General features: G+C 34.3%; 1 protein-coding gene across 24 annotated transcripts in view; it reads left to right on the top strand.

The window, feature by feature from the left end:
* Positions 1 to 24156, top strand: part of ZNF644 (zinc finger protein 644) — a 128709-nt gene that overhangs the window by 24210 nt on the left and 80343 nt on the right. For 20 of the 24 annotated variants that reach the window (XR_006221691.1, XR_006221690.1, XR_006221687.1 and 17 more), the window contains one exon: positions 5851 to 5911. The exons of 1 other annotated variant lie outside the window; for it this stretch is intronic. Coding sequence is in view for 18 of the 23 variants with exons in the window: in XM_042997843.1 (XP_042853777.1) it covers positions 5868 to 5911 (44 nt within the window). In the remaining 5 variants the exon portion in view is untranslated. Of the gene's footprint in view, positions 1 to 890; positions 1061 to 5850; positions 5912 to 24156 lie in introns of all 24 variants that reach the window. 3 more of the 24 variants (XM_042997834.1, XM_042997845.1, XM_042997835.1) reach the window with 2 other exon arrangements.

Below are 24156 nucleotides of genomic sequence, written 5' to 3'. Positions count from 1 at the left end.
CTTCGTTCATCAGTCATCTGGTGATTTAGCAAAGTTTATGCTGATAATTTTTTCACTACTTCTCTGGTTCTCTCACTGCTAGTTCTCTCACTTAAATTTCTATTTCTATTTTCAGCTGCTTCTCCAGGCCTAAAATCTGATAATAATTCTGTATTATCTTTTTCCAGAGATAATTTTTGTTCGCTTGTGCCTCACCTGGGGTGACCAGCAATCTGGGATTACTTTATTTAAATTTTAGGGATTGAGTTTGTTTTGTTTGTTTGTTTGTTTTTGTTTTAATTTGCTCAACTAAAGTCTTTAGGTAGGGCTGCAGTACATGCAAGGACTTGTTTACTTCTGGCTCACTAGAGTTTAGTCCTTTGGAGTCTCAGTTTAATAGCAGGCAGTATTCAGTATGGCTCCCACCATTTCTGAACCTTGCATTCCTGTTTTGGTCCCCTTAGCTCTAAAACAACGTCAGAAATTATGATCAGTTTCTCAGCTGCCTCATCTGTATTGGTAAAAACCCCCAAGGCAAAGAAACATCCTTGGATGCTGCGTTTGTATCAGTAGGTTTCCATCCCATCTTGGATCTTGGCCAGGTCATTCTTTACTGTTGTGTTAACTTTTTGGTGCCTTCAGGTTGATAGTTTTTTAAATATTTTGTTCAGTTTCTCTAGTAGGTACTTCAGTAGGAGGATTGATAAGTTATTTACTATTCTGCTATTACTACAGTTATTTCGAGAATGTTTGGATTGATGGGTGCATATAGTGTCATTGTGGTAATGATTAAAGCTTTTGGCTTGGGTTTTTTCTATGGTGGCTTCATTACTAAGTATGTTGTGATGTGGCAGAGATGCTGCTGGCTGCTCTGACATACATAATTCTCATGGCTGTTATTTCCACTGAAGAGTGTATCTTTCCTAGTACTTGGAAACATCCTGGGGAGGATTCCCAATTTCCCACACTGGCCTGCCTCCTCATCTATGAACAAATTGCTGTGGCTGCCTGAGGAATTCTCATCAGCCTGGATGCCACTTGTTCATCCCTCAGTCCGGAGGCCTATGGTGCCACTTTAACAGTTGAGTGAAGAGTGTTTTATTAATGGGCAGTCAGGGTGCCATTAACATAAATCGGAAAAAGGATGTTAGGTAAGATAGCAGATTGCTCGTTAATAGTTTTCATAGATCATTTTGGAGGACCCTGAAAATTTTCATTATATGGTTATATCTAGTAAAGCTGTCTAGCAACAGAATTTCACAAAAAATAATAGTTGACTGGTAACATTACTTGTAAAAAGGATTTTGCTCAGTTTATATGTCTCTTGAAATTGACAAACTCACAAGATGTTTTGTAGAGTCACTGCTAATAAAAGAGTAAAAGAGACTTTTATGTCTCTTTTTTCCTTGCCTTCAAAAATTGAGGTCAATTGTTAATCTAAAATAACTCTTCTAGCGACTCCTGGGTGGCTCAGTTGGTTGAGTGTTCAACTTCGGTTCAAGTCATGATCTCACAGTTCGTGAGTTTAAGCCCCTGTTCAGATTCTGTGTCTTCCTCTCTCTCGGCCCCTCACCCACTCATGCTCTGTCTCTCTCAAAAAAAACATTAAAATTTTTTTTAAATGCTTAAGAAAAATAAAAACCCTTCTAGGGATAAGAATAATTTAATTTGGTTTCTTTAGGATTGAGTTGTATCAGTGTGCTGTTACTGTGTAATAGACTACAGTAAAACCTTGGTTTGTGAGCATAATTTGTTCTGGAAATGCTTATAATCCAAAGCACTTGTATAGCAAAGCAAATTCAAGAACCATTGGCTCAGTTGTGATCATGTGATATTCGGTGTCACCTACTACTCAAATTGCAAGACATCACTTGTTTTAAAATTTATTAGAAATGTTTGCTGGTGTTGCAGAACACTCACAGACCAAGTTACTTGCAATTCAGGGTTTTACTTGTACTCTAAAACTTGGTGGTTTAAGACAAACCTTTATTGTTAAAACAAGTCTGTAAGTCAGCTGGGCAGTATTTCTGGTCTTGCCTGGACTCATTTATGAGTCTGCATTCAGCAGCAGGTCAGGAAGGTGGCGTTGGTGCTCTTGACTGAGTTCCCTAGGGTGGCCTGTGGTGGGACATTTGGTCTGTCCTGTTATCCTCCAGCAGATTAGAGTAGGCTTGTTCTCATGATGGTAGCAGGATTCTAAGAAGAACCATGCAAGGTCTCCTGAGGTCTAGCTCAGAATTTGTGAACTGACGTCTGTTACATTCTATTGATCTTCCTCATAAGGAAGCCTAGATTTAAGGGTAGGGGAAAACACTCTACCTCTTGATGGGAGAAACTGCAAAGCCTCATTGTCAAATGCATGAATAATGGGGAAGTGTAGAATTGGAGCTGTTTTTGCAGACAGATTTTTGATTCATGATGTAAAATTAATATTCTATATTTGTTTAGTTCCAGGTTGACCTTTATTATATTTCAGGAGGAATTGTGTTTGGGTATAGAAGTTTAGGCAAGTATAAATTAAATATGTCAATCTGTTCAGAGGTCCAGATGATTCTAGTTACGTATGTTTCATTGAATATATCTAATGACATTCTGGAAGCATCGTTCATGCATTGAATTACCAAAATTGTAGTACCAGTTGTAGATGTTGAAAGAAGATTTATTTTCACCTCTACTCTTTTTTGGTTATAAATGACAATATTCTTTTTGTATTCATTATTATTACTCTAACTTCTTTAATTAGAGATTTCATTGTTTTCCCAAGTTTATTAATATTTGTATATTGTGATCTTATAATCCGTTTTATTGAAGTGTAATTGGTATGTAATAAATCATGTTTTATGTGTACAATTTGAATACATTTCGTATCTGTGTGTACCCATGAAATCATCACCACAATGAAGATTATAAACTTATCCTTTACCCTCAAACTTTACTTGTGCCCCTTTTAATCCTTTCATATTTATTGCTCCTCCCTTATGCAGTATATAATCTTTTTGTCTATATTTTTTTCAGTCAGCATAATTTTCAAATTCATATACATTGCATGTGTCATTAATTCACTCCTACTTATTCCATTGTAAAACTGTAAGGGTTCACATGTTGGTGGACAATTTTTCCTTCAATTTTTGGCTATTACAAATAAAGGTGAACGTTTGTAAGTTTTTATATGAGCATATGCTTTCATTTCTTTGGGTAGATACCTAGAAGTGGAATGACTGGATTATACGTGTAGTAGTTGTATATTTGACACTTTAATAAATGGTGAAACTTTCTACAAAGTTCTCTTTCAATTCTGGTGGCTACTGACATTCCTGACTGTGGCTGCAATCTTCAAAGCCAGTGTTTCAAATCTCTACTCTGTCTTCACCTTCTCTTTGTATAGTCACATTTCCCTGTCTCCTCTCTTTCAGGAATATATGTGACTGTACTTAGGGCCCACCCAGATAATCCAGGGTATTCTCTCCATCTCAAATTTTTAACTAATTACATCTGTAAAGACTTTTCTTTTGGGAGGAGCGGTCATACAAGGTAATATTCACAGGTTTTAGGATGTGCATTCTCTTTTGCAGGGCCATTGTTTTTCATCCTTTCACACTCAGCAACTCCTAGTGGACTTTTAGTCCTCTCACTTTGATTTATAGTTTAGTTTGCAATAGGTCACAGTATCCAGTTCTGGGTAGGTAAAGATTGGTGATAGTGGATGGCAGAGAGAATATTCTTGTCTCTTCTAGACATTATGTAGAAAACTCCAGGCCTGTGATTCTCAGTTGTGGCCCTGGAAATAGCAGCATGATCTTAGGAACTTACTAGAAATGCAAATTATTAGGCTCCAACTTAGAACTACTGAATCAGGAGCTCTGAGGGTGGGGGCTGGCAGTCTGTATAACATGCTCTCTAGGTGATTCTGATGTATGCTGAAGTTTGTGAACCACCTTTCTAGTTTATTGACATTATTAGTATTAAAACCATATTCACCTTCTTCTCCAACTCTTTTTTGCTTAAGTCCAATACTTTAATTAGTCCGGGAATTATAGTCCACAAACTTTGTTTTCAGTAGGGATGCAAACATTTAGAACCAAAATCTTGGTACTGATGATCAGTGAAATTAATTAATTTACTCTATAGAAGTTTGCATTGGTCTGATTTTTGTCAGTTGTATCTTACTTAGATGTAGTTATTACATAAAGTAATATTACTGTATTCCGAAGTGATATGAACTTTTTTTCTCTAGTCCTGGAAATGTGAATTAAACTCATTAGCCTGAATTTTACTTATTTCCCTATGTACATTTTGGGATACAACACAAAATTTCTTATCTTTCATTCAGCCTACATTGTTGTACTTTTACCACGTACCATCCAGTGAAAATGCTGAAATAAGCTGAATGACTTCTTGGCCTCAGTGTGTCCACACTGTAGTTCAGAAAAACACACAAGTAAACAATTGATACAGAGCTATCACCAGTTGTTAATAGCAATTGAGAAACACAACATCGCTGAAGAAATTAGAGAAGGATCTTTCGGGATAACTAATATTCAAACTAATATTTGAATATTGCAAAACTAGTAAAAAATATGTTAGCAAAGTTAGAGACAGTAAGTGTAGTTTGCCATGTTAAAAAGCATGAAAGTTGAGTGTGCGTGGGAGCTGTTCTGGGAGTTGAAGGGGTTTAGTATTAGAAACCTGGAGTGAATGGGAGAGTAAAGATTGGGGATAAATCGATAAGGATGAGATCATTGATGAGTAGTGTTGAAGGACTTGAAGCATAGATGTGACATCTTCAGGATAGCTGTTTGAAAATGAGGACTTATATGATTCTGAGAAGGATGAATTTGAGATGATAGTCTGGAAACAGAGTAGTTACAGTAATCTAGGTGGGAATGGCAGTAGGTATGGTGGTGCCATTTTTGGGGAATAAGAATTTAAAAGAGTAACAAGCTTGTTTCAGATAAGGAGAGGAGATGTGTAGAGTACAGAATAAGACATACTGAGTTTTCAGAATTTGTGAAATGTGAAAAATTAGAGGTAGGTAATTTTTCAAGTATAAGGGAATGTTGGGGTGGCGGTCACATTATGCTAGATTGTAGGTTAAATTGAGGAAGTAGGAGAGTATCAGTATATACTGCCTTCTAGAATAATGGCCCATGGCATTTAGCAAATAATCGTTGTTAGTCATTATTACAGTTATTATTAGTGTATACTTTTATGCCATCTCATACTGTATTTTTATCTTCAGCTTTTTGGTGTACTTTTTGGCATGTATGTAATAGTATTAGACAAACATCTAGATAAAGGTGTGTGTTTTAACAAATACTGATTTTAATTATTGCTATACTATTAAAATTAATCAAAATAAGTTATTGTAAATCTTTAAAAAATTTTATTTATGGTTTATTTATTTTTGAGAGAGAGAGAGAGACAGACAGAGTGTGAGCAGGGGAGGGGCAGAGAGAGAGAGAGGGTGACACAGAATCCAAAGCAGGCTCCAGGCTCTGAGCTGTCAGCCCAGAGCCCCATGCAGGGCTCGAACTCACAGATTGCAAGATCATCACATGAGTTGAAGTCGGATGCTTAACCAACTGAGCCACCCAGGTGCCCCATATTGTAAATCTTTTTTAAAGATAACTAGAAAGATTAAGTTTCTCATTTGAATATATCTCAGTTCATCAAAAAAGTAGTATTTAGCAAGTTTCCTAAAAGTTTAAAATGATCGTGTTTTAGTTGAATGACTTTTTCAGATAGATGTTATATAAAGAAAATAATTAGATTTGCAGTTTTTAATTTAAAACAATAAGTGTGTCATAGAAATGTACTTATTTCTATCTGAAGCAGAAAACTAAATGATGGTCTTTGCATGTATTTTTTCAGGTTTGAGTTAATTTCGAATGAGATTGTTTTTGCAACGAGATGTTAATAAGACAAAATCTAGGTAAGTAGAAGACTTTGTTAAGTGTTACGTATCAAAGTAGGAATAATACAAAAAAACTTATGTTTTAAAAATGTGTCTTTAAGTTCAGAATTAATGAGTTTTTCAATAAAATTTTGAAATATGAAGAACTGACTTTTTGATGTACTTGCTCCAGTTGATTTGGTGGAAGTAACAGTAGAGCTATGAAATTGTGGAACTAAATTCTTCATTTTCCTTCTTTTATGTTGAGTTTAATGCAGTTTCCAGTGACTATTAAACATAGAAAATTGAGTTGGCATTTGGTTTAGCTATTCAGAAACCAGTTCAGTAAGAGATTTGCTAGATTGCTTCAATGTTTTCTTAGTGGATGATAGTACTTGAGTAGTTTTTGCCTTTGTGAATTTTACTTTTTTGTTTCTATTAATGAAGCCCTTCTACAAATTGATTAAATTTGCCAAATTGTGTTTTTTTATGTTAGTATAATGTTCAGAACTGTAAATGATAATATTTTTCTTATGAATATTTGTACTGAATGACTTTATAATTTAGCATTGTGCTTTGCTTTAATTTTTTAAGACTGTTGATTTTCAGGAAATTGAATTGTGATCATGTACTTGTTTGGTTTGGTATATGGGTTTTCAATAATATAAGCTGTTGAGATGTTAAAAGGATACATTTGCTGTCTTTTGGTAAATGAACATGGTTTCAGGATATAAGCAGATTAAAAAGAATACTTTGATAAATTGTAGTTAATTTGGTCTTTCTCCAATCTAACCAGATGTTTCAGCTGTCAGAAACTTGCTGATTTCAAAGTTAAAAAAAGAAAAAAAAAGCCCAGAGTGAGAAGTGCTGTAGTTGAGTAATATGCAGTTAAACAGTGTATTCTCAGTAAGTGGTTTAGGCATAATTGGAAGGAGAGTTTCACTTTTATTGCTGTTACATAATAATTGTAATGACAGTGTGAAGAGTTCTTACTGTGCTCTATATTGTGTTAACTGTTTCTCATGCCTTATTAATCTTTATAGTACTTCTTGTAAGGTAGGTATTGCTGTATAGAAAATTTTCATTTTTTTTTGTTTATAGTGAGCTATTTCTTTTCTTTGGGAAACGTACACTGTTTTCACAGCATTTATTATAAAGAATACTTGCCTGTATATCTTCTTGTAGGGGAAAAGAAGCTAGACTTTTTTACATAACGTCTTATAGGGATTTTGTTTACTAATTGAATATACAGTGTCTGTTAGAACCTTTATTCTGATTTCTTAAAAGTCAGATATTGCTTAAGGGATGACACTGGTTTAATTTATTCTGGCCTTATTCTACCACAATTATGTATGCATTTTTTCTTTTTTTAGTAAAATATGTACATTTTTACATAGATTAAGTTGTAATTTATACGTGGTAAAATTTAAAGTATAGAGCTAAATGGGGTTTTTACATATATGTGCACACATGTGACTACCATAGAGGTCAAGATACAGAACATTTTCATTGCCCAGAAAATTCCTCATACTCTTGCCTTTCCAATCCAATGCCTTTCCCCCTGAGGTAAGCATCTTTCTGAATTTTATCAGCATAGCTTAATTTTGCTTGTTCTTGAATTTTATGTATATAGAATTCTGTAACATTATACTCTTTTGTATGGCTTTTTCCAATCAACATAGTATTTTTGAGTTTTCTCCATGTGGTTGTATCGGAAGTTCATTACTTTTTATTGCTGAGTAATATTCCATGCTACATATTTTTTTCTCTATAATTTTTTTTATTCTCCAAGTCTCTGACCTCACTTGCCAGCATTCTACATTGCTTTTTTCCCTCTAGTTGTCCCCTTCATTGTTCCCCTGTCACCTGCGCAAGAAAATGTAGGCTCTGTAATATGGCATACAATGGTCTCACTGCAGCTATTCCAGAATGCTAGAATTATCTGAGTAAAATAAGTATGATGTTTCATATATTTAGTTTTAGTCCTGATTAAATGTTGTCACTCTTCCCCAGCCCCTTGTCTCCCCAGCTGCCATTGTCCTTCCTCCTCGTTGTCAGGTTATCTCCTGAAATAGTCCATCTGAAGCATTATCTTGTCCTTTGAGCCAGACCTAACACTTCCGCAGTAGTATGTTTTCTTTACTGGACTTTGGTGAGCTCTTTGAAGGGAGATACCACCAGTGTCTTACTTATCTTAGTAGCACAGTGCCAGAGTACTGTGTGTACTTAATGAATGTTTGTAAAACATAGAACACTGAATAGAGTTCTGTCTCGGACAAGTAGGGATTGAGAATACTGGCTGGAATGGGGTGAGGACATTGGCACTTCGATTGCTATTGCGCTGTATGAAGGAGCCAATGAGGCAATACAGAAGCAGCATTATAGACATTTTGGAAGGAGAAATAAAACCTCCCTCGAGTCTTCTTTCAGTCCAGTTGAAAAAAATGGCTCGTAATGTTCTTAGTTGAGACCTTAAGGAAAACCGTGTTGGTTTTGATTATTCTTTTCAAATGAAGGTATTAATCCATGTTATGGCAATTGGAGTGTTTAGTACTAATGGTATTCTTTTTGTGAGTTTGTACTACTTATTTCTTTAAAGATTTTTAAAGATGTATTGGACTAATACAAGCAGAAGATTAGGAAGACTGGTCACATCTAATAAAGAAAACTTTTTCTCATTTTCCTGAGGGTAAAAAAAAATATTGGAGTAGAGAAGGAAATTGAATCATAGTCTGGAACTATGATAACATTTTTGATTTCTGTAGCTTAGGAAGCTTGCTGTTTGAAAAATATTTTTAAAAATTTTGTTTTACCTTTCTAGGTCTATAATATATATAAATAATACACTTTATTAAGAAATGAAGCTTTTAGAATATTTTAAAGCATTTTATACTAGTTTTTTTTCTTCCGTGTTTGAAATTTGGCTAGTTGGGTTGGCTGTTGTAGTCACCTGGGGGATTTTTATGCCTTCTAGCAAGTCCAAAGCAAGGAGAGGTTCTTCCCCACTGGGATCAATTTGTTGCTTTTCCTCTCTGCAGCCTCTGCCATAAAGGTTGAACACAGAGTTGGACATTGACCCCATCTCTTGCTGTTTCTTCTGATCCCTACAAGGATTTTCATAGACATAGATCTTATCAAATGTAGAACTTCAGTTATTTGTTTTATTTTATCATGGATGTGAAGTGTGTTTAGTTTTCTTGTTGATAAAATTTGAGTATTCGGAGAAATTTAACCTTGAGGTTGTTTGACTTAACATGTATTTGAAAGATTTTAGACTAGTTTTTCTTCTCAGAAGCTGATAGGTATACCTCAGTTTCAGATTCTTCCCCTTCGTTTTGCCCTTCAATAGTTTATATGGTCAGCAGCTGCTTTTTTCATTTCGCAGAGTTCCGAAGTCCAAGGATTTGAATTTCTTTATGAATATTTATCTTATGTTAGCTAATTTCCTTAATTTTCAAATTAATCTCTCTATGCTTCACTTTAGTAGCAGTGTAGTTGTGCTGCCCTTTGTTGTAATGTGAAAAAGAAAACTTTTAAATTAACAAAAATATATGTTCTTCATTCTAGATGAGATTGCACAATGTGCATTTTACCTTTTTCAAATATATTGCCAAGTAACATTTAGGATTTTGGAAATGTTATTTTTTAAAGAAGTCACATAAGCTTATTTGCATAAGAGCAAATAATATAGAAATGTTTCCAATAAGTAAAACTTCCCTCTCTCACCCAGCTCTGTACTCCCCATAAATCATCAGAAAGAACAGGTATATATTCTGCATCTTTCTCTTTACACTTGTCAATTATATCTTGGACATTTTTCCATATATGTATTACATTTAATATAATTGTTTCCTTACTGATAGAGATACTTGGATAAATCTCAGGTTTTTTTCCTGTTTATATAATGCTGCAATCAATATTCTTTACTGTGTATATATTTCACTAAATTATTGGAATTGTGTGAGAATGTAGGATAATTTGTAGCAGTGGATTGCAGGTGAGTGTATATGTGCATTTTAATTTCTGATATATATTGCAAAATTGCAATAAGATTGCATCACTTAACATTTTTGTTAGCAGTGTTTGAGAATATCTCTTTCCCCACACCCCACTGAATATTAACTTGTGTTTTAATCCATGTCAGTGTAATCAGTGAAAAGTGTATTTATTGGTGCATTTTTTTTAATTAGAAGGATTTTAAATTTCTAGGTCTTTTGAGAAAGCAAAGTTAATGCGACACGAATTGGAACATCAAATTAATAAATTTAACAACAAGCCAAAGTAATTTTGCTACAAAACAAGCCCACTCATTATAGCGTAGCGGTGTTTCAAATGGTAGAGTTTCTACTGGTCATTGAGCTCCTTCATTCTTCTGATGGCAGACTTTTACTGTGGCAGTGGAGGTGGTGTTGCAGGTCCAGGCACTACCAACTACCATTTTCACGCAGGAATCCCGACGCCAGATCCCCACAGCTTGTCTTTTTATCTTGGTTTTGCCCCAGAAGGAGCAAGTGTACTTGATGTGCTGGCTTATTTCATTACTCTTCACCATTTTCCTGAGAGAGGCACCATAATGGGTCCTGTATTTATGACAATACCGACTTTCTTGGCGTGCTTAGCTATGTTGCCACAAACAAGGTCTGAGCCTAGAGAAGGCTGGTGTATTCCTTTAGTTGTGAGATTCCTCAAAGGTTTGCTATGTCCCCTTCATCATAACTTAATTCCATCAAAGAATATATAATTGGCAAAGATTTTTCTCCTTTATTGTTAAATCCACCAATTAACATACTATTGTGTTTTATGTGTTGCATTCAGTTATTTAATATTGAATAATCAGATTGTTTGTCTTGTTACCTTCATACTGTTTACTTAGAACACATATTTCCTTGTGATGGATTTCTTTGTAATTTGCTCCAAACTAATTCTAGTGTAGTCTGTAAATAAAATAAAAATAAAAACCATTACTAAGTATTAGGTTAATTAAATTTAGATTAATAACATGCTGCTCAAAAGCTGTTGTTTCTTGTAACTAAAGCTTTAGAAAACTGTGTGTGTGTATGTGTGTGTTTACCACCCTCAGCATGTGTGATAAGCTGTAAATGTCTCTTATCTAGCTTGTAGAAATTCCTAAATTTAAGATAAAAAAAAAAAAAGAGCTGAGAAAATCCATAACATTATGATGGCTTTCTCTGAATTGTTTTTATTGCCTTCTTTGGGGTGTATTTTTTTTTGTGTAGTATTTTCCAATGTGATGCCTTTTCTCCTGGATATGATTATATCTGTTTGCCTATACCTCTGAAAACTCATCCTTGGTTTCACTTTGTTGTTTAATTTGTCTAAAAGGTTAAGTAGGCTGCATTGATTTGTTTTGGAAACTATTTTCTCATTCTATTTTTCCAAAGAAAGTTTCATCTAGACCTGTACTTGTTATAAAAGTTTATCCTCAAATCTGAAGTGGTTTTCAACTTGACAGTTAAAGGCAAAGTGGCAAATGTCATTCCAGTGTGTGAACAGGGAACCATAAAACTGCCCTGTCAAACTAAAGAATTTTGATATTACTATAGTTTAACCTTCTGTGGTAGGTCTAAACTATAAATAGAGGTGCTAAATAAAAGAAGATATTCAGTAAGCCTTAACTGAAACATAATGTTCTAGGCACTTTGCTATATGTTAAGTGTGCATTGGTAATTTGAATTCTCAGTGCCATATAGCTAATTATAGCTCATGAACATAATACTGTCAGGTATATATAGGGGAGTATAGTTGCACTAACAAGGGAATTTTGAAGGGAAAGATCAGGAAGGGCTTTGTTAAAGGAAGGTGGTGTTTGAGTTGGGCCTTGAAGAAAAGAGTAGGATTTTGATTGTAGGATGGCCTTGGGAAAATGTGGGCAGAAGGGAGTATGAACTAAAAGTCTTATTTTAGTTGCTAGAAATTATTTTATAAAATGGTTTCATTTAACTGGATGTCCGTGTTATCAAAATTACTGGCATTTTCTTAAGTGTACTAAAGTTTATAATTTATTATAGTTTTGGAAGTCATTATTTAAATGGTTTCCTTGTTCTGTTTTTCAAACTTTATTTTTATTTTTTAATTTTTTTTAAGTTTATTTATTTATTTTGAGAGAGAGAGAGTGTGCGTGTACAAAGTAGAGCAGGGACAGAGAGATGGAGAGACAGAATCCCAAGCAGACTCTGCACCATCAGCACAGAACCCGATGTGGGGCTCAAACTCATGAACTGTGAGATCATGACCTGAGCCGATATCATGAGTCAGATGCTTAACCAGACTGAGCCACCCAGCTGCCCCCTAAACTTTTTTAACAAGTCTAATTTTGAACCAGTCAAGAAATAAATTATACTGTGAAAGACTCCATACTGATCATTCATTTACATATTACACTGTTGTACTTAAGAGTATGTGATTTGTAAATAATAAAAGACTAGTGTGAAGTCAGATAGAGAATTGCAAAGATAGAAGAATTACAATGTAAGTCTTTTGACCTCTAATCTACTGTTCTTTTGAGATGACTGACCATTAAAGAGATATTTGAAACATTTTAGGGTCTTCTATCAAGGCTGGGAACTATGGGTATATCTGTCATATGATCAGTTATCAGTATACTTAAGATTTTATTGATTTATTCATTGTTTTCTGAGTTGGTTATTACAGCTACATTGGTTTCGGCTCGTAACTGATACTAGTTATTAGTATGAAGAGGAAAGATGACGAAACATGTAATTACAATAAAATGTGATTAGTGTTGTTAGAGTTTGTGTTCCTGGATGGCAAGGACCACGTCTGTTTTATTTACTAATATGTAAGCACGGAGTATAGCACTTGACTCTCAATAAGCATTTAGTAAAGATTTATTGAATGATTGAATGGAAATATGCCAAGAAGTGACATTTAAACTAAAACCTGGAAGAACTGTTAATGATTTATCTAGATAAAAATTTGGGGAGGAACTGTTGTTAGCAAAAGAAATAACATGTGGAAAAGATGAGAGAAAAGAGAAGGAAAGATTGGAGCAACTGAAAAAAAATGTGTATCTTTTTTAAAAAAAATTGTTTATGTTTATTTTGATAGAGAAGGAGCGCATGTGGGGGAGGGGCAAAGAGAGAGGGAGAGAGAATCCCACAAACTATGAGATCATGACCCCAGCTGAAATCAAGTCAGAGGCTTAACTGACTGAGCCACCCAGGCACCCCAAAAATGTGGCATATCTTGAGTGTAGAGTTCTACATGGAGTGGGGCGGGGGGAGCTGGTAGTGTCAAGAGATAAAAGGGAGAGTAAGTCTTAAGATATTTTATTGAGGGCTTTATAAACCATTTTAAGAAGTTTGGATTGGGTTGCCTGGGTGGCTCAGTCGGTTAAGCATCCAACTTTGGCTCAGGTCATGATCTCACAGTTGGTGAATTCAAGCCCCACATCAAGCTCTGTGCTGACAGCTTAGAGCCTGGAGTCTCCTTCAGATTCTGTTTCCCTCTCTCTCTGCCCCTCCCCCGCTAATGATCTGTTGCTCTCTGTCAGTAGACATTCAGTAGACATTAAATAGACATTAAAGACAAAAATAGACATGCAAATAGACATTAAAAAAAATAAAGGAGTTGGATTAACTCTAATGAGACATCATTTTAAGGAATTAAAATGTGAAGAAGTGACGTGGTCAGATCTGTTTTTTAGAAAAAACGTCCCTAATTGGGGCACCTGGGTAGCTTAGCTGGTTGAGTATCCAACTCTTGGTTTTGGCTCAGGTCGTGATCCCAGGGTTATGGGATCAAACTCTGTGTTGAATCTCTCTCTCCCTCTGCCCCTCTTTCCCATATGTGCTCTCTTGCTCACTCTCTCTCGCTCTCTAACTCTGTCTCTCAAATTTAAAAAAAAACAACAGCAACAAAAGAAAAACATCCCTAATTAAAATGTGGAGAATAGGGGTACCTGGGTGGCTCAGTCGGTTGAGCATCTGACTTCACCTCAGGTCATGATCTCGTGGTTCATGAATTCAAGCCATGCGTGGGGCTCTGGGCTGACAGCTCAGAGCCTGGAGCCTGCTTCCGATTCTGTGTCACCCTCTGTCTCTGCCCCTCCACCTCTCATGCTCTGTCTCTCTCAAAAATAAATAAAGATTAAAAAAAAACATGTGGAGAACAGATTGGAGAAGCTAGATTGGATTCAGGACGACCAGTTAATAGGAGAATACTGGCCTGACTTCAGAGTGGTGGTAGGGGGAATAAAAAGACTTAAAGATTATTGAAAAATGGTTTGCTCCTTATAGATTTATGCGATGCTGTTTTTATTAGAGTTTCTGGCCTCTCCTTATTAATTAAACAAGATTTAATACTATTAATGAATAAATAATCATACTATTGATGGCAGGAATCTTACCAAAGATACTTGAGTTGCTAAGAGTATGTTAAATGTGTTAAGTCTTGGATTTCCATTAACATTGTCTAATACATAGTAGCTAAATATGAATTCTGATAATACTTGGTGATGGAGACATTTTTCAGTCTGAGTAGCAAAGTTTAGGTTAAAACGATCCTGAAGACTTAAGGTTAATCATGATTCAGAAAATCATTTGGAGGGGGATGTAGGTGAGGGGGGCAGGTAGAGAAAATCATTTGGAGAAAAGTTATATGAGTAGGACCTTGCCTGCTTTGTTCACCATTGTATACTCACCATCTAGAGTAGTTCTTACAGAGATACTCAATAAATATTTGTTGAATAATGTCACTACTTACATATATTTAATATCTAATCAAATTTTATTTTTAGTTAGATGGCAGAGTGGCAGACAAGTTAGTTTTTCTAGCTTATAAAAGATTATACTTTAAGTAATATTCTCCCCCTTAAATTTCCCTATAACCATACGTATTTATACTTCATTCCTTCTATGTTCTTCCCTTCCAACAGTGCCTAATGATGCCATTTCATAACTTACTTGCTTCCTCTCTCCCCATTCCCTAGTCCCTTGTAAGCAATAATGTTTGCAATTTCTGTAATTTTTTTTCATTTCAGGAATGTTATATAAATGGAATCATATGTATATACAAATGTACAACATTTTGGTGTTGTTTTTTTCTATCAGGACAATTCCTTCAAGGTTCATCCAAGTTGTATATATACATTGATTAGTTCATTGTTTTTATTGCTAAGTAGTATTCCATGGTGTCAGTGTTTCACAGTTTAACTCTTCACCTATGGAAAAACAAAAGTCTAGATTATTTCCATTTTGGGGCTATTATGAACAAAGCTCATATGAACATTTGTGTACAGGTTTGTGTATAAACATCAGTTACGGTTTCTCTAGAATAAATGCCCCAGAGTGCAGTTGCTGAGTACAAATGCTAGCTACATGTTTAGTTTTATCACAACTGGCCAAATTGTTTTTCAATAGGAAATAAGTGATCCAGTTTCTCCATATTCTTGCAAGCATTAGGTGCTAGAAGTAATTTTGAATTTTTTTCTACTGTAGCCATTCTGAAAAGTGTGTAGTGATAGCTCATTGTGTTTTTAATTTGGATTTCCCTAATGGCTTATGATGCTCAACATCTTTTCAAGTGATTTTTTTGCATTTTTTATCTCCTCTTAAATGAAATGTCTGTTCATGTCTTTTGCTCAATTTCTAATTGGATTGCTTATTTATTTATTTTACTGTTGTTTTGAGAGTTATATATTAGAGCTACTGGTCCTTTGTCAGATAAGGGGTTTCTAAGTACTTTCTCCCAGTCTGTAAGTTGTGTTTTTATGCTCTTAACAAGGTCTTTAAAATTTCAAATTTTGATGATATTCGGTTTATCTTTTTTTTTTTTTTTTCAATTGTGCTCTTGTTGTCAGGGTCTAGGAATTCTTTGCTCTAAATCCTGAAGAGATTTCCTTATCTTTTTTTTTTCTAAAAAATTTGTAGATTTGCTTTTTACATTCAAGTCTGTGGTGATCCGTTCTGAGTTAGTTTTTTTATGAGTTGTAAGATTCAGTTTGTGGTTCTTTTTTGTCCTATGGACATTTAATTTCTCTAGCACCATTTTGTTGCAAAGGCTATCTTTCCTCTATGAACTGCTTTTGGAGCTTTGTCAAAAATTAGTCGGGCATATTTGTGTGGGTCTGTTTCTGGGTTCCTTTTCTGTTCCTTTGGTCTATATGTCTATCCAGTACCATGCTGTCTTGATGATTATAGGTGTACACTGTGTTGTAATTTAAGTGTATAGTATGTTGTAGTATACTGTGATACAGTATGCTGTAATGATTTTCCCACTTTATTCTTTTCAAGTTTATTTTAGCTAATCTAAGCCTGTACCTTTTCATATAAAGTTTAAAATAAGCTTGTTTATGTCTATCAAAATCATTCCCAGGGTTTGATAGGATTTGTAATAAACCTATAGATCAGTTTGGGAAGAATAAGTCTATACTATATTGATTGATCTTCCAATCTGTCTCTCCATTGTTTAGGTCTTTATTTCTTTCATTAGCGTTTGTAATTTCAGCACACAGGTATTTTATGTTTCATTAAGGAGATAGTATTGTGATTTTAACTTCAGGTTTTGTATGTTCATTGTTAGTATATGGAAATGCAATTGATTTTTTTTTCTTGAAGGTACGATTAACCTAAAATATATTATTAATTTTAAAGTATAAAATTCAGTGACCTTTTAGATTTACAATATTGTGCAGTTACACCTGTAACCAGTTTCATTATGTTTCATCACACGCAAGGAAACCCTGTACCCATTAAGCAGTCAGTCCTCATTCTTCCCTCTTCCCCCCAGCCCTTGGCAACCACTAATCTGCTTATTATCTCTATGACTTTACTTATCCTGGATATTTCATATGAAATGCTTTGTATAGTATGTAACCTTTTGTGTCTGGCTTCTTTCACTTAGCATAATGTTTTTGAGGCTGATCCATGTTGTGCCATATGAGTACTTCATTTCTTTTTATGCCTGAATAAGAATAACATTCTGTTGTATGGCTGTGCTATAGTTTCTGTATCCATTCACCTGTGGATGGACATTTGGGTTGCTTAAAACTTTAGGCTCTTGTGAATAGTGCTGCTATGCACATCTTAATCATTTTCAAGTTTATGGTTCAATAGTATTAAATATATTCACAGTATACTTATGAAGTATATTTTGTGAAACAGATATCCAGAACTCTTTCATTTTGTAAATCTGAAACTCGATACTGATTAAACAGCAGCTTCCCATTTTGCCCTTCCTCCCAGCCCCTGGTGACCACATTCAACTTTGTGTTCTCATGAATTTGACTATTTTAGATACCTCATATAAGTGGAATCATATAATATTTGCCTTTTTGTGACTGAGTTATTTCACTTAGCATAATGTTCTTAAGCTTCATCATTTGGTAGCATGTGACAGGATTTTCTTCCTGTTTAAGGCTGTATAGTATTTCATTGTATTTATATACCACATTTCCTTTATTGATTTATCCATCAGTAGATGTTTGGGTTGCTTCCACCTCTTGGCTATTGTGAATAGTGCTGTTATAAACATGAGTATGCAAATATCCTTCAAGAGTCTTCCTTAAATTTTTTTGAATATATACCTCAAAGTGTTGTTATGGCTGGATCATACGATAGTTTTATTTCTAAGTTTTCTAGGAGCCTCCATCCTGTTTTTGCACCACTTTACAGTCCCCTAAATAGTTCACAGGGTTCTAGGTTGTCCACACCTTCACCAACATTTGTCATTTTCTGTCATTTCTTTGAGGGAACTATCCTAATGGATGGCAGTGATACTTCATTATGGTTTTGATTTGCCTTTCTCTGATGATTAATGATGATGAGCATTTTTTTCATATGCTTGTTGGCATTTGTAGATTATATTTAGAGAAACATCTTTTCAAGTCCTTTGCCCATTTTTTAATTGAGTTATTTGTTTTTTTGTTCTGCAAGAATTTTTAAAATATATTTTAGACATTAACTAGTTACCATATCTACATTTGGTAATATTTTCTCCCATTCTGTAGATTACCTGCCTGTTCACTCTGCTGATTGTGCCCTTTGATGCCCTTTGATGCATGGAAGTTTTTAAGTTTGATGTACTTCCATTTGTCTATTTTTGCTTTTGTTGTCTGTGTTTTTGGTATCATATTCAAGAAATTATTGTCAAGTTAAATGTCACGAAGACTTTTCCTCTATGTTTTCTCCTAAGAGTTTTATAGTTTTAGATCTTACATTTAGGTCTGTGGCTCATTTTGAGTTAATTTTTGTTTATGGTATAAAATAAGGATCCAGCTTCACCCTTTTGTATGTGTTTATCCCATTTTCCCAGCATCATTTGTTGAAGAGAGTATCCAGTTTTTGTTGAAAGGTTTTGGCATCCTTGGCAGAGATCATTTCACTGTTTTGTGAGTGTATTTCCAGACTGTCTTTTCGGTTCCTTTGGTCTGTTTGTCTTTATGCCAGTACCAGAATGTTTTGATTACTATAGCTTTGCAAATTTATTTTGAAATTAAGAAATGTAAGACATGCAATTTTGTTATTCCTTTTCAAAATTGCTTTGACTTTTGAGATCCCTTGAGATTTCATATGAAATTTAGGGTAAATTTATCTACTTTTCCCCCAAAAAATGCCATTGGGAATTTGATAGTCATTATGTTGAATCTGTTGATTGCTTTGGATAATATGGACTTATTAACATTAAGTCTCCCAGTCCTTGAATACCGGTTATTTTTCCGTTTGTGTTTTCCTTAATTTTCTTCGGCAATGTATTATGATTTTCAGTGCACAAGTCTTTCATCTCCTTGGTTAAGTTTATTCCTGTTTTTTTATTCTTATTGATGCTTTTGTAAATGAGATTGTTAATTTGTTTCAAGGTTGTTTATTGTTAATGTATAGACACAACTGATTTTTTTTAAGCGTTTATTTTTAAGAGAGAGAGAGAAAGACAGAGCATGAGTGGGGGAGGGACAGAAAAAGAGGGAGACACAAAATCTGAAGCAGGCTCCAGGCTCTGAGCTGTCAGCACAGAGCCTGATGTGGGGCTTGAACCCACGAACCATGAGATCATGACCTGAGCTGAAGTTGGACACTTAGCCGACTGAACCACCCAGGCGCCCCAACACAACTGATTTTTGTGTGTTGATTTTATATCCTACAACATTGGTGAATTTGTTTATTTAGTTATAATAGTTTTGGGGTTTGTTTGTTTTTTTTTTTTTTTTGGTGTCTTTTGGGTTTTCTGCATAAGGTTGTCTATGAAGAGAGATAGTTTTATTTTTTCCTTTCCAATTTGAATGGCTTCATTTTTTTCTTGCCTAACTGCTCTTGTGAGGACTTCCAGTACTATGTTTGATGGGAGTAGCAAGAGCATACAACCTTGTCTTATTCCTGATGTTAGAGGAAAAGCTTTCTTTTCCATTGAGTGTGATTTTTACTTGTGTGCTTTTCATAAATGGGCCTTATTATATTGAGGTAGTTTTCTTCTATTCCTAGTTTTTTACCATGTTTTTATATCATGAAATGGTGTTGCATTTTGTTAAATGTTTTTTCTGCATCAATTGAGTGGTTATGTAGTATTTGTTCATTGTGTTAATGTGGTATATTACACTCATTGATTTCATGTGTTCAATCATCTTTGCCTTCTGGGAATAAATCCCACTTGGTCATGGTGTAATAATCCTTTCAGTGTGCTATTGAAATCAGTTTGCATTTATTATGTTCAGGATTTTTTGTATCCGTATTCATCAGAGATACTGGTCTGTAGTTTTCTTGTGTCTTTGTCTAGCTTTGGTACCAGAATAAGTAATGCTGGCCTCATTGAATGAGATTGGAAATGTTTCCTCCTCTTCAATTTTTTGGAAGAGTTTTAAGAGAATTCATGTTAATTCGAGTCTTCTGTTTTTCCTTAATTAGCTCGCTGAGGACTTGTCAATTTTGTTGATCTTTTCATAAAGCCGACCTTTTGTTTCATTGTTTTTACTATTGTTTTTGTGTTCTCTATCCACTTATCTCTGCTGTAATGTATATTATTTCCTTCTTTCTTCTAACTTTGTGTTAATGTTTTCCATTTATAATTTCTAGAGTTGTAAAGTGAGGTTGTTGATTTAAGATCTTTTTTCTTTTTTTTAACTTATTTACAACTATACATTTCCTCTGTTAGCATTGCTTTCATTGTGTTCCACAAGTTTTGTTATGTTGTGTTTTCATTTTTCTTTGTCTCAAGGTATTTTCTAATTTCCCTTTTTCTCTTTGTTTTGACCCTTTGGTTGTTTAAGAGTGTGTTGTTAAATTTTCACAGATTTGTGGATTTCCAGTTTTCTTTGTGCTATTGATTTCTAGTTTCATTCCATTTTGGTCATAAAAGGTATTTGTATCATTTCATTCTTGAATATTTATGACTTGTTTTGTGGCCTAACACGTGGTCGGTCTGTCCTGAAGAATGTTCCATATGTACTTGAAAAGAATGTATATTCTGCTGTTGTTGGGTAGATTATTCTGTATATGTCTGGTATATCCAGTTCGTCTTATTGATAATCTTTGTAGTTCTATCCATTATTGCCTTTTTTGTGTTAATTGGTCTTTGTGTTGTGCATCATTTTCATTTCCTCTCATTTCCTTTTATGTGTATTTTTTAGTTGTTCTCTTGTGTTTACTTTGGCAATTTCAATTAATATCTTAAGATTATAACATTCTAGTTTGAATTAATACCAGCTCTGTATCAGTAGTGTAAAAACTGTTCTTATACAGCTCCATCTTTCTTCTGTTTTGTTGTTACTGTCCTAAGTTACTTTATACAGTAGTACTGGCTTTTATGTTTACACATGTAGTTGCCTTTATCATTGTTATTTTTTTTATAGCTTTGAGTTATGATATAATGTCCTTTCATTGTAGCTGAATGATTCCCTTTAACATTTCTTGTGGGGCAGGTCTACTAGTGGTCAACTATCTTCAGCTTTTATTTATCTGAGACTGTTGTAATCCTCCTTTTTTTTTTTTTAGGATAATTTTGCTGGGTATAGAATTTTTGGTCAATTTTTTTTTTAGCACTTTTTTTTAAGTTTATTTATTTTGAGAGAGAGTGGGAAAGTGTGAGCAGGGGAGAGGCAGAGAGGGAGGGAGGAAGAGAGTGAATCCTAAGCAGACTCCACTCTGTCACTGCAGAGCCCAGCAAGAGGCTCCATCTCACAAACCATGAGATTATGACCTGAGCCAAAATCGAGAGGCCACCCAGGTGCCCCTCTTTCTCTACTTTATTATGTCAGTGCTTTGTGGCCTCCATGGTATAGGATGAGAAATTAGCTTTTTTTTTTTTTTTTTTTTTTTTTTTTTTTTTTAAGAGAGAGAGGAGGAGAGCATGTTCAAGCAGGGGAGTGGCAAGGGGGGGGGAGAGAGAGAGAATATCTTTTTTTTTTATAATATGACTGTTTATTTTATTTTATTTTAATTTATTTTAATGTTTTTATTTATTTTTGAGACAGAGAGAGACAGAGCATGAGCACGGGAGGGGCAGAGAGAGAGGGAGACACAGCATCTGAAGCAGGCTCCAGGCTCTGAGCTGTCAGCACAGAGCCCGACGTGGGGCTCGAACTCACAGACTGTGAGATCATGACCTGAGCTGAAGTTGGACGCTTAACCGACTGAGCCACCCAGGCGCCCCTGAGAGAGAGAATATCTTAAGCAGGCTCCGTGCCCAGTGTGGAGCCCTACATAGGGTTTGATCTAATGAGGTCTAATGAGATCATGACCTGAGGCGAAATCAAGAGTCCAATACTTAACTGACTGAGCCACCCAGGTACCCTGAGAAATTAGCTTGTAATCTTACTTACAGCCCAATGTATATGACTTCTCTCCTGTTTCTTTAATTATTCATTCATTGTGTTTGTGTTTTGACCATTTTATGTTAACGTGACTTAGTCTGGATCTATTTGGAGTTTATCTTTCTTGGAGTTTGTTGAATTTGTTGGCTGTTCAGTTTCATGTCTTTATCAGATTTTGGATATATATGTCCATTATTTGTTGAAATATTCTTTCTACCTCTTTCTCTCTTTCTTCATCTCTCATTATAAATAGATTGGCACATTTGATGGTGTCCACAGGTCTCTTAGCCTCATTTTGCTTCATTCTTTAGTCTTTCTACTTCTCAGACTATATAATTTCAATTGATCTACTTTCACGTTCACTGATAGTCTCTTCTCCTTGCTCAGATCTCCTTTGGAAATACACTAATGAATTTTTCATTTTAATTGTTGCTCAGCACCAGAATATTTATTTGGTTCTGTTTTATAAAGTTTTGTCTGATTCCTTTTGTATCTGTTTAGTGAGGTTCTCTATATTGAGTCATTATTCTGGTTTTTAAGTGGCTCTTCTAACACTGTCATACCTGCCACAAGTAAATAGGAACATTTAATTTGCAGGTTGGAAATTACTTTAAATGTCAATGGTATAAATATATCAATCAAAAAAAAGAAAATGACAGAGTAGATAAAAGACACAACTCTGTTATATGTAGCTTACAAGAAATTTACTTCAAATTCAGTGACATAAGTAGGCTGGAAATAAAAAGATGAAAAAGGATATACCATACAAATATTAACTTAAAAAAGAGGCAAGAATGGTTACATTAATTTCTGTTAAGTTGACTTCAGAATAGAAAAAATTACTAGAGACCAAGAGGTACATTAAATAATGATAAAAGCATCAATCTACCAGGAAGACATAATGATCCTAAATGTGTATATACCAAATGATATAGTCCTAATCTACACTAAAAAAATAAAATAAAAAAGAAGATAAAGTTGAAAAAGGAAGAGATAAATCCACAGTTATAATTGAACACTTTACCATTCTCCTCTCAGCACCTGCTAAAACTATTAGACCTAAAACCAGCAAGAATATAAAAAATCTGAATACGATAAACCAACAGGATCTAAATGACACATATAGAACATTCTACCTAACCACATAGGAATACACATTTTAATCGAGTGCCCATGAAACACTCATGAAGATAGACAACCCCTTTCAGCAATGAAACAAGCCTGAAGAAATGTATAAGAATCTAAATCATATAGAGTGTTCTCTGACCATAATGGAATCAAATTACAGGTCAGTAATAGGAGAATATCTGTCTATTGAAAATTAAACCTGCTTCTAAATAATCCATGGCTTAAAAATTCTCAGAAAAAGAAATTTAATGGAAATGAAAATACGACATAACAAAATACAAGGAATGCAGCTGAAGCAATGTTGAGAAATTTATAGTGTTAAAATGTTACATTCGAAAAGGGAAAGATTTCATATAATAGAGAATGAAAAGCAAACTAAGCCCAAAGTAAACAGAAAATGAAAATAATAAATTTAAGAGTAGAAATAAATGAAATTAAAGAGAGAAAAATCACTGAAATGGAAAGCTACTTGTATGAAAAATCAATAAACTCGATAAACTAGCAGGGCTGATAAAGATAGAAAGTAGATAAAAATTACCTATTTAATAATGTAATGGTGGATATCACTGTAGACCCTATAGATATTACAGGGATGATAAGAGCTTACTATGAACAATTTTACAGACATAAATTTAACAATTAGTATGAAATGGCCCAATATCTTAAAAACACAACCAACTGCAACTTACTCAATACACAATTAATGTTTAATAGACCAATAACTAGTAAGGACATTGAATTTAGAATTGTGAAACTTCCAGAAAAGAAATCTTTAGGCCAAGATGGAAGTTTAACTGGAAAATTCCAAACTGGAGAATTATTTTAAACAAATTTAAGAAGAATTAACACCAATTATATCTAATCTTTTCCAGAAAATGGAAGAGGGAACACTTTCCGTTTCATTTTATGAAGCTAGTATTACACTGATGCCAAAACTAGGCAGAGAAAGTACAAAAACAAGAAAACTGTAGACTTAACATCTCTAACCTTAGACGCAAAAAATTCTCAAGAAAATATTAGCAAATTGAACCAAATAATGTGTAAAAACAATTATATAGTACAAGCAGGTGGTATTTATTCCAGGTATATGATATTGATTGAACATTTGAAAGTAAGAGTCCAAGAGTTCATTCTTTTTCATGTTAATTCAGATTTCTCAGCATTATTTTTTGAGAAGACTGTCTATCCCTTTGGAATGTTCTTGACATCCTTGTCAAAAAATCGTATGATCTTATATGTGGGAGTGTAGTCTGTACCACTACCACACTGTTTTGATTACTGTAGCTTTGTGTAAGTTTTAAAATCAGTAAGTGTGACTTGTAACTTTGTTCTTCTTTTTCAAGATTGTTTTTGCTATTTAAGGTCCCTTGAAATT

The sequence above is a fragment of the Panthera tigris genome, chromosome C1 (assembly GCF_018350195.1).
Source record: "Panthera tigris isolate Pti1 chromosome C1, P.tigris_Pti1_mat1.1, whole genome shotgun sequence".
NCBI lineage: Eukaryota > Metazoa > Chordata > Mammalia > Carnivora > Felidae > Panthera > Panthera tigris.
This window is presented reverse-complemented; position numbering and strand designations above follow the sequence as displayed.